The 14,641-nt window shown below is 41.0% G+C and overlaps 1 protein-coding gene across 1 annotated transcript; it reads left to right on the top strand.

Annotated features, from left to right (window-relative positions):
- Positions 1–2,099: 2,099 nt before the first annotated feature.
- Positions 2,100–11,375, top strand: sox10 (SRY-box 10). The gene is made up of 4 exons (XM_023349343.1): positions 2,100–2,222; positions 4,227–5,100; positions 7,669–7,829; positions 8,552–11,375. Exons 2-4 carry the CDS (start codon positions 4,670–4,672, stop codon positions 9,325–9,327), a joined length of 1,368 nt encoding a protein of 455 aa, XP_023205111.1. The 5' UTR covers positions 2,100–2,222; positions 4,227–4,669; the 3' UTR covers positions 9,328–11,375.
- Positions 11,376–14,641: the final 3,266 nt, after the last annotated feature.

Raw genomic sequence — 14,641 nt, 5'->3', positions numbered from 1 at the left:
GGAATAAAAGAGGCACAGGGTCATCATTGTTAGGGCCTCTCTTATCAGAGTCAACATTCATTGCTAATGAAAAACGTGGTGAATTTTGGATTGGGGGCCGGTGTGTGTGTGTGTGTGTGTGTGTGTGTGTGCGCGTGTGTGTGTGTGTGTGTGTGTGTGTGTGTGTGTGTGTGTGTGTGTGTGTGTGTGTGTGTGTGTGTGTGTGTGTGTGTGTGTGTGTGTGTGTCGCATGGCAGAGATACAAGGGGTCATTGTAGCGGGGAACAGCGCTTGTGTTTGTGTCGGAGCGACCCATAACGTCCCCTCTAGTCTCTCCTTTCTGTTTATATACAAGTGATGCTCGATTTCAACGAGCGTTCATGTCTCAGTTTGTAAAAAGGCGCTGATCCAGTTAGAAAACACGACAAGCCTGCGTAAAGCGTAACGCGCCATGGACACAGACATTCTGTTATGCTGTAATAAAAAATAAAGAAATAAAATAAAAAGGTAAAGCCCAGCCAGAATCTTCAGCAACGAAATGCATTTCACATGATCTGAGACAGACCAGTAGAAAGCAACTCTGTTAGCTACGCCAGCTAATGATACGCAGCTAGCATTAGCGCATCTTAAAGGCGGAATTCCCATATTAGTTGTAAAAAAAAAAAAAGCAAATTAATTAAGTTTGAACAAAATTATCAAATAAATAAAAAAAGATTTAAAACTCAAAAATATGTAGTTGCCAGGTAAACTATAAATGATAATAAAATCTCTCAAGGGGAACCGAAGAAGCTAACATTCTCAGTAAATATTCTGTCTGCCTGAGAAGGCAGAAATGTCACCGAAGTTGAATTTATTTATTTATTTTTATTTATTTTATTTTATTTTTTTTTTACAAAAAAGTAACTTCAAATGTGACTTTTTAAAAAGTTCTTAACGTTCTGGTTAAGAAGCTCAGCTTGCTAGCAAGCTTTAGCATTAGCGCTAGCATTAAGGTTTTGGCACAAACTGGTCAGGTCGAGCCAAAATCAGTATATTTATTTCCATTTTATCTAATTCTATTAAAATACCTCATTTACACCACAATAAAATTAAATGTCACAATTCAGATCATCCATAGATCTTTAAAGAGACAAGTGCTAATATTTTATGCAACTTTCGCTACCTGTCTGGCAGCCATATTGGAAAGTGAACGTTTGACTGCTCAGCAAGCTCTGACTTTTCTAGAATTCAAGTTTCATTCTTTGTTCTTTTCCGGCTGGGAAGTAGGAAAATCCGACTTTCAAGTGCAAAGCGGTGGCGCCAATAGGACGGTTCTTCATTTTTTTTACTGAATTTATCCATTCATCCTTAATACAATCGATATGGACAGGCTATTTGCTTTTACATGCTCTGCTGGACACCACAGCTAACAGCAGACTGATGTAATAAATATCTCCAGTTGAATTCTAACAACAAGTGTTGATTTGTTGCCTCAACGGAACAGCTAAGGCTGTTAGAATTCAACAAATTTTGAACACTTCGTTTATAAACCATATGCTCCATTCACATTTTAACCAATGTACTGTCAACCCGAGTATTTAATACAAATCTAGAACTTCTTGGTTGCTGAAAATATTAGTCTGCAGCTCCATGAAAAACTGGGGGCCAAAATTTTTAAGCTACTTTTTAGAATAACAAATCGATAAACAACAACTAGTGTGATGTGGCATGCTTTTAAAATCTTATTTTTCAACAAACTAAACTGAACATATGAGATTGTAACGATAGATAAACAGACAGACAGACAGACAGACAGACAGAGAGACAGATAGACAGATAGACAGATAGATAGATAGATAGATAGATAGATAGATAGATAGATAGATAGATAGATAGATAGATAGATAGATAGATAGATAGATAGATAGATAGATAGATAGATAGATAGATAGATAGATAGATAGATAGATAGATAGATAGATAGATAGATAGATAGATAGATAGATAGATAGATAGATAGACAGACTTCTCTGAATTTGCATATATGCGCGCTGCGACTTTAAGACCCGTCCCCTGTATCTTTTTCTTTTTTTCCCTCTCCCGTCCTCGCACAAGGGGCTCTTTAAGCCCTGGCACGGACACACAGAGCCAGCATTCATTCTCGGGCTGCGAGCGAGGGGGCTGGGAAGCGAGCGTCACTCTGGAGACTCGGGAACTCACGGATCCTCGTGCTAAACCGGCGACCTCCTTTTCTCATTCCCGAAGTAAGGCGCTCAGCATTTCCAACTCTTTGCTCTCTGCCGGCGGTGGCCGCTCCGGCTCCGCGGTTTGATCGTTTTCGCCTCTTCACAATTAGAAATGTAATGTCATCGCTTTTGATTGCTGATAAAGAGTTGTGGAGTAGTTTGTGTGTTTGACGTTTTAACATTTTTGCTCTGAATGGCTTTAAGTCCTGTTTCATTATTATTAAGATTCCTGGAATCATTAGAGCAACAAGTGCTTCTGTTGCAGACGGATTTCTTGATTACAACGTCGACCATTTATTTTGCTTTTATTCATTTATACCTTTTTTTTTTTACTATTTAAAAATGTGGCCTGGATTCGACTTTTTAAAAACTTTGCGCACTGTTTAAAATCACATTTTGTTCTTTTATTGTGGTATGTTGCAGCTTGGATGAACCTAACATAGGAAACAAACAAAACAAAACAAAACAAAGTTTTGCAGCGAGCAAATTAAGGTCAACTTATTGGCCAGTCAGGCGGTGATAATGAGATCCCGTCGCCCAAATTCATCATGCCCAGTAAATGTGCTTAATAGACTAATGAAAACCAGCAGTAGATTCTAAAGTTTTCCTTGTTTCCTCTCCAGAACACAATGTTGACAATCTGACAATAAAGTCGGACATAAACAAGAGACGCAAACAAGCAAACCGTGGCGCTATACATGTCGTTGGGTTACCTTTTACGCACGGCTTTTACGCACTGAAATCTCTTGGGACCTAATGACAGCCCGCTAATTGGGACTTGTAGTCCAGGTGGTGAGCGAGTTTCAAGACGTTGGACAGGTGGCGGAGCGTCATTCACCTGTTTTCTGGAAACGAACACCGCCGACACCCGTCAATTAAATGCTAGTTTTTGAAACCCGTTTATCGAGAGACACGGCTAATGCATCCACTTAGGTTAACGAGAGGAGTCCATTTCACTGAGAAAACGATTGTGGACCTTTGTCTCGTCTTACAAAAGCGCTGTCTAGTTTGCTAACGCGTAAAGGAAACGCACGAGGTTTATGTTTCCTGCGCCAGTCGCTAAGTCTTTCCCGCTTTCTGTAAATAATCATATTTAGCGGAAAAGAAACAAAAACGAAAACCATAGTGTGACTTAATTAAAGGCGTGTTGCTATGCAGAAATGCTTACATTGTTTTCAAATTTTTAATCCACCTCAGGAGCTTTTAAAAAACTTTTGAACTCTGTGTGGTTTGTGCTTTCAAATCAGCTCATTTTTTTGAGTCCCACGTAAAAGCAGTGTCCATTGAAAATGCTAGAACAAAGACCATTTCTCATTTTAATCATTTCAATTATTAATTTCACGTTGTTTCTGCATGGTTGGCTAAAAGATTGAGTGGGGGGGAAAAAACGAGAAATGAATGAATAAGCAAATAGTAAGTCAATGAATTAAATTCTAAATTCTTCTAAATCATGAAATTCATTTTTATAAAGAACATCGTGTATACTTTCTGGAAGGTTAGGCAAATTTAAAGGGGCCATGGCGTCCACTGGGGGGCGCAACAGCTTGTTTGCGGGGTTGGCAGCAACATTTTATGAAGAATAATGTAGAACATTGTTGTATAGCTTTACCTAACTGTTGGAATGAAGATCATTTTTTCAGTCATTTCAACTTGGCTTTAAAATGTGTACAGGCAATGGAGAAAACGCCTAAAAACATACACACAGGCACAATATTTTTTATTATAAATTTAAGAGTGGGAAGGGCAAGTTTTAATAAACTTTACTATTTATATGGTTATGTTGCTGTGATTATTTTTGTTTTCTTTGGCCGGGCCCCCATTAGGTCTCATTTTTTTACGGAATTTTCTGGAGACGCCCATGTTCAAGTTACACAAACATTAGCGAATTAATAATAATAATAATAATAATAATAATAATAATAATAATAATAATAATAATAATAATAATAACAGAGAACATTTTCACGATAAACCAACAGGATTTGCTCAGTTGATGTTAAACTTAAACATTTTCTGCTCCAGGTCCTCGCTGTTGGATTTCGACCGCAGGACAGCCGCAGGAGAGAGAGAACGGGAAGTCAGAAAGGAAGTGGGACTGGGTGAGTTTGGCACGGACCGCTGTCCATTAGCAGGTAAACTGGGGTCCAAGGTGCGCACTGAGCCGCCTATGATACCAACAACGCGGATGGAAAGAACTTTAATGTGGAACCCTCACAGAGTTTTGCAACGCAGGCTCAGAGTAGAGACAGACTGGCAGTTTATATTATAACTTCATTGGAGGCCAAAGAGACAGAAGGGAGAGCTTCCGCTCGGTGAGTCATTCTGAGGTACATAGGTAGAAGCCGGAGCCTGACAGGTAGAGCTGAGCTTTCAGGAACAGAGTTTGGTACTCCGGACGAGAGAGAGAGAGAGAGAGAGAGTGTCTAAGAGAGAGAAATAGAGAGAGAGAAAGGGGGGCAAAGAAGATGTCCAGAGAGGTCCAGAGCATTTCAGAGTTGGAGCTCAGTCCCGGCATCTCGGACGACAGTCGCTCCCTGTCCCCGGGTCATTCCTCCAGCGCGGCAGACGGAATCGACTCGCCTCTCGGCGGGCAGGAGCCGCAGCTGACGGCTCTGGACGAGGCCTCGGCGGGCTGCTCCTCCGCCAGGTCCGACGACGAGGACGAGCGCTTCCCCGCCGGCATCCGCGAGGCGGTGAGTCAGGTGCTCAACTGCTACGACTGGACCATCGTGCCGATGCCCGTGCGCGTGAGCGCCGGAAGCAAGAGCAAGTCGCACGTGAAGAGGCCAATGAACGCCTTCATGGTGTGGGCGCAGGCCGCGCGGAGGAAACTGGCCGACCAGCATCCACACCTGCACAACGCGGAGCTCAGCAAGACCCTGGGGAAGCTGTGGAGGTGAGGGCCCCACACCGCGCTGCTGGTGTTTTATGTCACTGTGTTGAGTTTTTGTGGAATCTCATGAACTTCTCGATATTTTTCAGATCTTACTAGGTCTACTTATATGGAACGTTTTCTGTTTATTTTCCCTGAACTTACCAGGAACTACTTTCTCTGGACTTAGAGGTTACTTTCCAAATGTTTCTATATATTCTCTATTATGAGGAAAGTGGCTGTCCAAAGTGCTAAAAACAAACTGAACTTATCTTCTTAATTCGAAAAATGTTTCACGCCTGAAAGCATTCTTCAGATCTAATTATAGGCTCATAAGTTGTATTTAAATAATGATAAAAAAAGATTAATCCTGAATGGAAGTTAAATGTTGTAACTTATCCAAGGTTCTTCAAAGAGTTGTTGTAGATGCTGATGGCAGTGGAAAGGAAGAAACTCCTGTAGCAGTCTGTGTTACAGAGCTGCTCTCCAACATGCCCCCACCTTGAGGTGTGCCATTCTGGAATACTCTAGAATTGTAATAGATGAAAATCTATTAAGAAGTTGATGAAAGTCGCTAGTAAGTGTCTGGAAAGCAACCACAAAGTTAAGTAGAAGTTCCTGCAATTTGCCGAAAGCAAACTCTTAAGTCCTAGGAATCTACAGGAGCTGTTACATAGTGGCACCAGTAAAAAAACCCATTAATTTAAAAAAAGCTATGTGAAGCATTGAAACAGAAATGTGCATGAAGCATTTGGACTCGCCAGTTATCAGGCGATGATCTACGTGTTTTTTAATATCCCATCATAAAAGCTGTAGCAGTGCATAGTTTGTAAGGTTATCCAGCTTGTTTTACGTGTCACAGATTCCATTTACATTTGGCCAAAGACACTGAAAGTGACTTCGTCAGTCCTGTTGATCATCTCCAATCACCCACCTTTAGATTTAATGTTGTGGATTTTTTTTTTTACTACTCACTTTTTTAACAACAATATTAGGTCGTTCAGATGGAAGGCCACCTAGTGTTTTCTGTCTTTTCAACTATTTTTTGCTTTGGGGAGAGGCTGCAAACACTTATTAATTTTCCTCTTGGCACATAAAGATACCTGCTGTGCTTATTTATGAAAAAAGAAATAGTCCAACACTCACTTTTTTTTCTAGTTAGCTTGTGTTATCCCAAAGCATCACTCAGGACCACAGCTCTGCCCATTTTGTTGGCCTCGTTTGGTCACAGCTCACCAACTTACTTCTATCATGATCACATGACCATGGCAAAACATTGTCAAGGGTTTTATCCTCTGTCAAAAGAGGGATTTATTCTAAACACAAATACCACTACATGTTTATTTCAAAACTTTGAACTGCATGAAAAAGTTATCCCCAGAAGTCTTATTCTAAATTTCATGCTGTATCCAGTAGCTGAGAATGGCTTTCTGGATGCTCATCTTCACATGCAAACACCTAACTAAAGTTTCATTTGGGCAGCTAAGTGTGATAGCGATACTCAATTCAAGGCATAAAGGTCACCAAAGTTAAAGGAATTAAACTTGATCGGATCAAATATTAATGAGATAAAAGCTGACCTTGGGCTCAGTCAGGATGAGTTAACTGGTCCTGGAACACGATAAACAGGGAGGCTAAGGGAGGTCAGGGGTTTCTCATGCCATCCCCCTTCCAGTCGTAGTAATAGAAGGAGCTCAGTTCCGTGTTCGCAGACAGGATGCGACCTTGGCCTTTTTATTTCATTACTGTCCTGCAGTCAAAAGCCCCTGGCAGGCAAATCAGTGGTGCACTTGGATTAAATTAAGCTATCTGGGGGGAAAACAAAGAGAAAACGACACTCAGCACAGTTTGTTAAAATGCAAAAAACACATTATCCCACATTTATCTGAAGTAGATTGTATTTGAATTGACTTGTCCTTGTGGTATACAGTGATTCTCAAAAGTGATTCTTTCTAATAAAGCGAAACAAAGTACAGCATAAACTGTGTGTTTATATTTTTTATTTTAAGGCTCACCTTCCAGACAAACACTGACCCTTAATGCCCTGACTTACGATTAGGACTGGACAATATGGAATTAAAGTTTTATCACGATATTTTGACAATAAGAAATATTTATTACACAGTCTTTTAGGTAACCATATGACTATAATTGTGTGTCACAGCAATTATAGCCCCACAAACACAAATACTATATTTCTAATGCGTTTCTTTAGGACACCAATCACATAAAGAAATGTAATTTGTATCACTAAACTGCACATGGTATTTGCATTTTTAAATTTATTGGTATTTATTTATGCTTTTATGGAACAAACATATATAATAAAACCATCAAACTCGACAATAAAGGCAGTTTTGAGAGGGTTTAAGCATCATTAATTGGAATTTACCGTAAGAGCGATAAATCAAAAATCATATGATGAGAAACTTATCACAATAAATGATTCTCTGATCAAACGATAATCTGACTTTCCTAAGTTATAGTGCTATGCAAAGGTCTTTGAAATTCTGTAGGCGTATCCAATTTAGGATCGATTGCATAGCGTTTATCTTTGCAAGCATCCCTTTAAATCTCTTCTTCTTGTCCAAGGCTTCTCAATGAGAGTGACAAGCGACCGTTCATCGAGGAGGCCGAGAGGCTGAGGAAGCAGCACAAGAAGGATTACCCGGACTACAAATACCAGCCGCGACGCCGTAAAAACGGGAAGCTCGGCTCCGGGTCAGGAAGTGAGGCCGATGGCCATTTGGAGGGTGAGGTCAGCCACAGCCAATCCCACTACAAGGGCCTCCACCTGGAAGTGGCCCACAGCGGGGGAGCCGAGTCCCCTCTGGCTTCACACCTGATAGTCCGGTAGACTCGGCTCAATTGAGGAACAAAATTACAATATTCGTTACATTTTCAGCTGGTGCGATTTGCTTTCACACTGTACTGTGTCAAATAAAACACACATTTTGAAAAACCTGTTCCCCTCCCCGCCTGTGGGGGCACTGCACCGAGAACCACTAGAGGAAACAATATGAAAACCTCTGAAGAAGACACCGAGTACAACTTCCTTCTTTGTGAAATGTAAACAAAAATGGAGTAGCATTAGATTTTAGCAGTTACAAAAGTCTTTTGACTTTTGTAAAAGAACACAAACCATTTCACCCACTAGCGATAGACATGTTTGTTTTGGTTGTATTTACAAAGAATACCCTGCGTTATAATCGACTTCCTACTTTTGGAGGTCCACCCATGCAATCGGACCAGAGTTAACTTTTTTGGACTTTATCAGAGTTCAATTGTGCATCCATACATCCCCAAACGAATTGGACTTTCTAGGCAAATGAACTGGAGTCCAATAAAAATGGACTGAACAGAGATTGTGTGAATTCACCCTTAGATTCAACTTCAAAAGAAGGCACAGTGTTTGATAAATGTTTTTAGTCTGCAAAACTAAAAATGGGGTAACAATCTTACTGTGTCTCTACAGGTCAGAGCCACAGTCCTCCCACACCTCCCACCACTCCCAAGACCGAACTTCAGTCTGGAAAGACAGGAGATGGTAAGAGGGAGGGAGCTGGGAATGGCGGCACACGGGGGACAACGGGAGCAGAAGGCGTTCCTGGATCTGGCAAACCTCACATTGACTTTGGTAACGTGGACATCGGTGAGATAAGCCATGAGGTGATGGCCAACATGGAGCCGTTTGATGTCAATGAGTTTGACCAGTACCTTCCCCCCAACGGGCATCCAGGGGTTGGTGCAGCAGCAGGAGGAGCTGCAGCAGCCTCTCCGGCCTCTCCGTTTGCCTACGGCATTTCGTCGGCTTTGGCTGCAGCCGGCGGTCACTCCGCAGCTTGGCTCTCGAAGCAGCAGCAGCCGCAGCAACATCACAGCTCCCCCCTGGGCTCAGATCCATACAAGGCGCAGATTAAGAGCGAGGCCGAAGGTTCTGGGTCTCACTTTGCGGAAGCAGCCTCAGCAGGTGCCCACGTCACCTACACGCCGCTCAGCCTTCCCCACTATAGCTCTGCTTTCCCCTCGTTGGCCTCAAGGGCTCAGTTTGCGGAATATGCCGACCACCAGCCTTCGGGGACGTACTACGGCCACTCCGGCCAGGCTTCGGGGTTGTACTCTGCCTTCTCTTACATGGGGCCTTCGCAGAGGCCTCTTTACACCGCCATCACTGACCCAACCAGTGCATCGCAGTCGCACAGCCCCACGCACTGGGAGCAGCCCGTCTACACAACATTATCGCGGCCATGACAGATGGCCATAGCAGAAAGTGCCGGTGCAGGTTCAGCCCCAGTGTCAGACCAAAGCAGGAGAGGCGGCTCTGTTTGCTACGTCAGAGATAGAAGTGCTCTGGTCTGTGGGGGAGTGGGCCAGCACTGGGGGAGTCGGCTGGAGACCCAGAGGGGGAAACACCTTCTGACCTCGGCCAGGTGGAGCGCATGCTGTTACAGCACCGAGTGTACCGAGTGTGGACCTTTTAATCAAGTTTAAGTCGCCGCCGGCACTTGGTGTAGGAGTCTGGGATTATAATACCTTGGTAATGCGAAGAAAAACATCCACAGCAGAGTTTCTGACACTTCCAACATCAAAACTATGCATGGGCATCGTGTTCCCGTTAGTGTGGAAACTTCACGTGAATTACAGCTGGCTGGTCTTTTTTTGTCTTTTTTTTTTACCCCTCCAAGGGGTCTTTTTGTGGGCTCTAGTGACCCTTATATGACAGTAGGCTGACAGGAAAGGGGAAAGGAGAGGGGGGGAAGACATGTGGCAAATATCGTCAGGTCCGGGAATCGAACCCGCGATGGCCGCGTCAAGGACTCAAGGCCTCCAAACATGGGTCGCGCTGTCCCCTACGCCACCACGGCACGCCCCGGCACTTTGTCTTTTACGAGCCTCTTCCACAGTAGTAAGGTCTTGATCAGGGTTTGAATGGTGTGACTAAATGCAAGCCAAATTCTTTTTGTTATGAAACGCATCAAATGCCTCACAAACCGAGGGCTACTTCCTTTGTCGGCTCTCCACTCTAACTCAGGATTGACATTTAATTACACAACAAACCTAGAAAGCAGGATTCTACTCAGCTTAGACATTACGATATGTTAATCTGACGTCTCTTTGTAAACAACATGAACAGTTAGACAAAGTGCGTCGTATATCTACACAAAACCAACTTTACTACTTCACACTATCATCGAGAAAGACGACGCAGTGCATGTGAAGCACCTGTCATTTATTTATGTAAACTTTATGTAAGCTGACCAAAGTTTTATGACCAAAACTTTTGATGTTTTCTAAAGAAGAAACTGAATTTTTTAAGATGTTTCTCCCAACGTGACATCCAAAACTACCTAAGTAGACCTTTCTTGTCTGTTTTACTGTATAATTTTACTTGTATGTGTCAAAATTAACTTTTGCCTCGTTATTTGTCCATTAGCATTAATTCCGATGATGAATTATTTCTCAGCATGTCAATTAACTATTTTTATTGGTTGTGGAAGTGGGCCGTCGAGAACACATTTCTAGCTCTAACAGTTTGCTGTAATTACACTGCTGAATTTATGTTTGCCATGACGACGTAACTACACTGGAAGCCTTCACTGCTGTCTTTGCTTTTTGCTTGAGCGTTATTATTCATTGTTTATGTAAAAGTTCAGTATTCCGTGTTTGACAAGCCAATAATAAGAAGCAGCTGCCACTTGTGTATTAATGCAGTCTGATATTAACTTTAAAAAAAAAGTGTGTTGCCCTTAATAATGCATGCTAATAATTGGTGCAGAGGGGTAACACCTTCTAGACTGTTTCATGTTCTTGTCATTGAATTTTTAAATTATAACTTTAATGTATCTCTTTCATTTCATGCCTAATCTTTCTTTTTGTAATTCTGACATATCTGCATTTCTGAGGACCTAATTAACCCTAAACAAAGGTCAAATAATAATAATAATAAATAATTTGCCATGTCTTGTTTGTATCACCATTGGTCATCATATCCAAGCTGTTTATTGTCATTCTCTATCTAAGCTGTTTGTGCTTATTTGAACATTTACCTTCGCAACGAGAGGCTGGAGTGTTTTCTGAGTGCTGCACTCCTTATTTATGTGTGTGTTTTGTATTATTTTGCACTGTTTTGTTCTCTTTGTTATGACCCATTTTACTGATATGGTTTGTGTTTTATGTTTTTTAGAAGCAGAGTATGGCTCAACCACATAAAAACAGGAACTAAAAGCCTTAACATGTGAAAATGTGCTGTGCTCCTTTACTTTCTATTGGAATAAAGCTATTTGTCTGATTGAACATAACACTGCCTCTTTAATTATTTCTGTAAGAAGATAAAGGCTGTTTAACTGACAATAAACTAAGACAAAAGTCAAATAAAACTACCATTTACAGTGAAAAAAAAAAAAATATATATATATATATATACCCCCTGCTGGTGTGGAGACCCATAGCAGCTGCTTAGTTTACTTCAAAGTTAAAGTATTATGTTTTCAAGTCACATAGTGCTGTTTCATAGCATAATCAAGTAACTATGTTACCTTCAGTTGTAATACAAATGCTCTATATATGAAATATGATTTAAAATAAATTTTACTTCCTGATTTAATGGTTTGCAATCAGGCCTCTGTCACTTTAACAAATTATGCTCTTTCTGAAACCAAGAAGTTATCTGTTTTTCAATTAATAATTGCGTTGTATTTCCACAGCAGGATGACACTAAAAGTACCAACAATATATTTTAGATCAATTTTTCTAATTCGTTTTTCCCACAACTATCAACTTTCCATAGCAGAAAATGCATCAATTTATGCAAAAGTTTCATTATTCTGCATTTGAACACCCAAGAATAGAAATATGTCATGTTTGAAATCCTATAACAGATATTTACCAAAAACATGAATTGTCTTTTAAGAAAAATCATGAAACATTAACTGTTTTAATTGAGTTTTATTTAGCTGAACTGAGGGATAAAATTCCTCCTTGGATTTTAAATGTTGCACATCCTATTCTGCTGAGTCAATAGAGCCACCGGAGCTGTCAATCGCTGCAGCTCTTCCAAAGTTAACATGGGTCTTTTGGCTACTTCTCTGTTTATTGCTCTCCCTAACTTGAAACTGCTGTGGTAAAAGAAGGAAGTATAAATATTAATCCCAAAATTCCCTCCAAGTTGACTCACATGAGAGATTCAATAAAGTCAAGACCCTAATTGCAATTATTGTAATTTTCTCCGTTTTTTTTTATTAATTATTTTTATTTATTTTATTTTTATTGAAGGTATAAAAGCTGGCGATAAACATTGAGCAGAAGTAACCAGTTTACTCCAGCTGATAAACAGGTAACTGTCCCGGCGAGACTCCCTGCTCTTCACCACGGACATGCAAAGCAGCCAAACAGTCCCTGTGTTGCTGTTGTTTTTGTGGGAATGAGTTTGCTGTTCGGGTGGAAACATGCAAGCTGAGGGGGTGGGGGAAGAGAGGGAGTTTTAGAGTTTGCAAGAAACAGGATTACCAGCTTTGTTGTAGAAAAGACTATTTGTGACTCTGGGGAAAAGATCGAGGAATCATCTGCTTAGCGCGTGTGTGTGCAGTGGCATCTACAGTGGCGCGAAAATTGTTTGTCCCATCACAAAATGTCTGCTTTTTTTTTTGCGTTGTGGTCACACTTAGTATCATACAGGAGTTTACTTTCTTACTTACTTCCGCTTACTGATTTTCAGGGCTTTGTGACAGCCAATATAAAATATTACATTTTTTTATTCCTTTGTAATTAATGTGGGGGTATGACCAGGACCCAAGTTTAGGATACAGAATCCTTTCTGGAGACGTTGCCTCAGGCTGATGCTGCGCTCGTCTCATGAGAGGGCAGCCCATGTGATGCTCACCCTACCAACCGCTGTGAGGTCATCAGGCCACCTTAAAGCCAGCAAACAAAATGATTTTGTAGCCGAATATTCATGTTTTGTCCATTAGTTTTCTCAGTTATGGTTGCTACGGTCTCTCTGTTTGGTTTGTTCTGATCAGTCACGATTTCTCTTGGTCACTTGTTGCACTTTAGGAAACGTGATTTTATTTATTTTTGATCAACTGGCCTAAAGACAATGAAACTTATTGAGAATGGCGGACTCGTAATAATCTGGGTTTTAATTTAAATTGTTTTGACTACACTGTTGTCGCTCGGCTCCGTGTCAGATTTCGTCTTTCAACTCAGTACATTTCCTTGGTGCGACCCAAATTCTGCTTCCTTGGATTTCTGACAATGATTAGATACTTAAATCAAAATAATTTTTAAAAAGTTGCCGGCCCTAAATATTCCTTCTGACAACCAGAGTCCAGTGTTGCAAACTTTACTAAATCACACCACTAAAACGTTTCGTGTCTTTCACTCCATCTCAGAGTGAACCTGACAAGCAAATTGGGTTTATTTTGTAGGTAAGCATCGGAGAAAGCGATGGGGAGGGAGAGAGGAAAAAGGACTCCAGAGAGTAATGGTCCCTTTGTGTCCCTGTGAAGCTACAGGCGAGGGAGTTAGTTGGGTACGGCTCCCTCTTTCCTTCCCTCCTCCCCCAACGTTCCCATCAATGGCCCTCTTTGTCTTTCCAAAGTATCACACAGCCGATTAAACGGAGGGAATTAGGAGTCAGGCTTAACCCGCAGTACATCGAGAAACACTAACAAATGTGCAACACACCAGAACTCTGAATTATGGATCCAGGAATCCAAAGCCAACACATCCACACAAAACACGTCAAAGTTTTTAAATCCACAAGAGCCAGCTTAAAGGGGCAGTATCATGTAAAATCAACTTTTTTTCCCTTTTTCTTAGGTTTTACATCATGCTATAATGTTATTCCCTCATCAAAAACACACCTGGAGTGTTGTTTTGACTCTTTCATGAATGTTTGACAAATCTTTTGATCTCTACGGCAACCATTCAGGGACCTACTGCCACCTTGATCGGTGCAGTTCCTCCTCGGAGCTGGAATTTCCAAACTTCTGTAGCTTCTGGCTCACAGAGCAGCCCTCCTCCATTACTATCTCACTCAACTCCTTCAGACTAGCCAGCAGCAATTAGCAAACACCTGTGCATCTGTTCAGCTTATTATATGAGGTACTTCTCAGTGGAAAGCTGGGGGCGGGGAAATATTGTTAAAGGGTTAATAGAGGTTAGTAGTGGCTCTTTGGATAATTCAAAGAGCCACTACTTGAGATTCAGGATATTAGGTAAATATAATGTTGTGACAATATGGCTAATCCTGTCATATTAATTGTGATTAACCCAAATCTTTCTTATTAAACTCTTTTTTTCCCTGTTATAATAAAGGTTGGACCATTAACTTAGAGCTTTAAGTTAATGGCGTTTAAGTAAAACGCCTTTTGCAATTTAATGTTAGATTAAATCATATTTATGTCAAAAAAAAGACTCAAGAACTGATGTTAAAGAAACGTCTCCATCCAGTTTATAATCATCTTGCTGTTTTGTGACGGTCTGTCACACAAAACAAAATAAACTGAAGTTTGTGGTCACAACAGGAAATAATATGTTCAGTGGTGTTTTGTGGAAAAACACA

Source organism: Xiphophorus maculatus, chromosome 16, assembly GCF_002775205.1.
Source record: "Xiphophorus maculatus strain JP 163 A chromosome 16, X_maculatus-5.0-male, whole genome shotgun sequence".
In the NCBI taxonomy this organism is placed as follows: Eukaryota; Metazoa; Chordata; class Actinopteri; order Cyprinodontiformes; family Poeciliidae; genus Xiphophorus; species Xiphophorus maculatus.
This window is presented reverse-complemented; position numbering and strand designations above follow the sequence as displayed.

Excerpts from the sequence above, each read along its gene's own strand:
- sox10 (XM_023349343.1), top strand. The coding sequence starts at position 4,670 with ATGTCCAGAGAGGTCCAGAGCATTTCAGAGTTGGAGCTCAGTCCCGGC. Across the intron at positions 5,101-7,668 it reads ACCCTGGGGAAGCTGTGGAG|GCTTCTCAATGAGAGTGACA; the intron begins GTGAGGGCCCCA and ends TTCTTGTCCAAG. Across the intron at positions 7,830-8,551 it reads GGCCGATGGCCATTTGGAGG|GTCAGAGCCACAGTCCTCCC; the intron begins GTGAGGTCAGCC and ends GTGTCTCTACAG.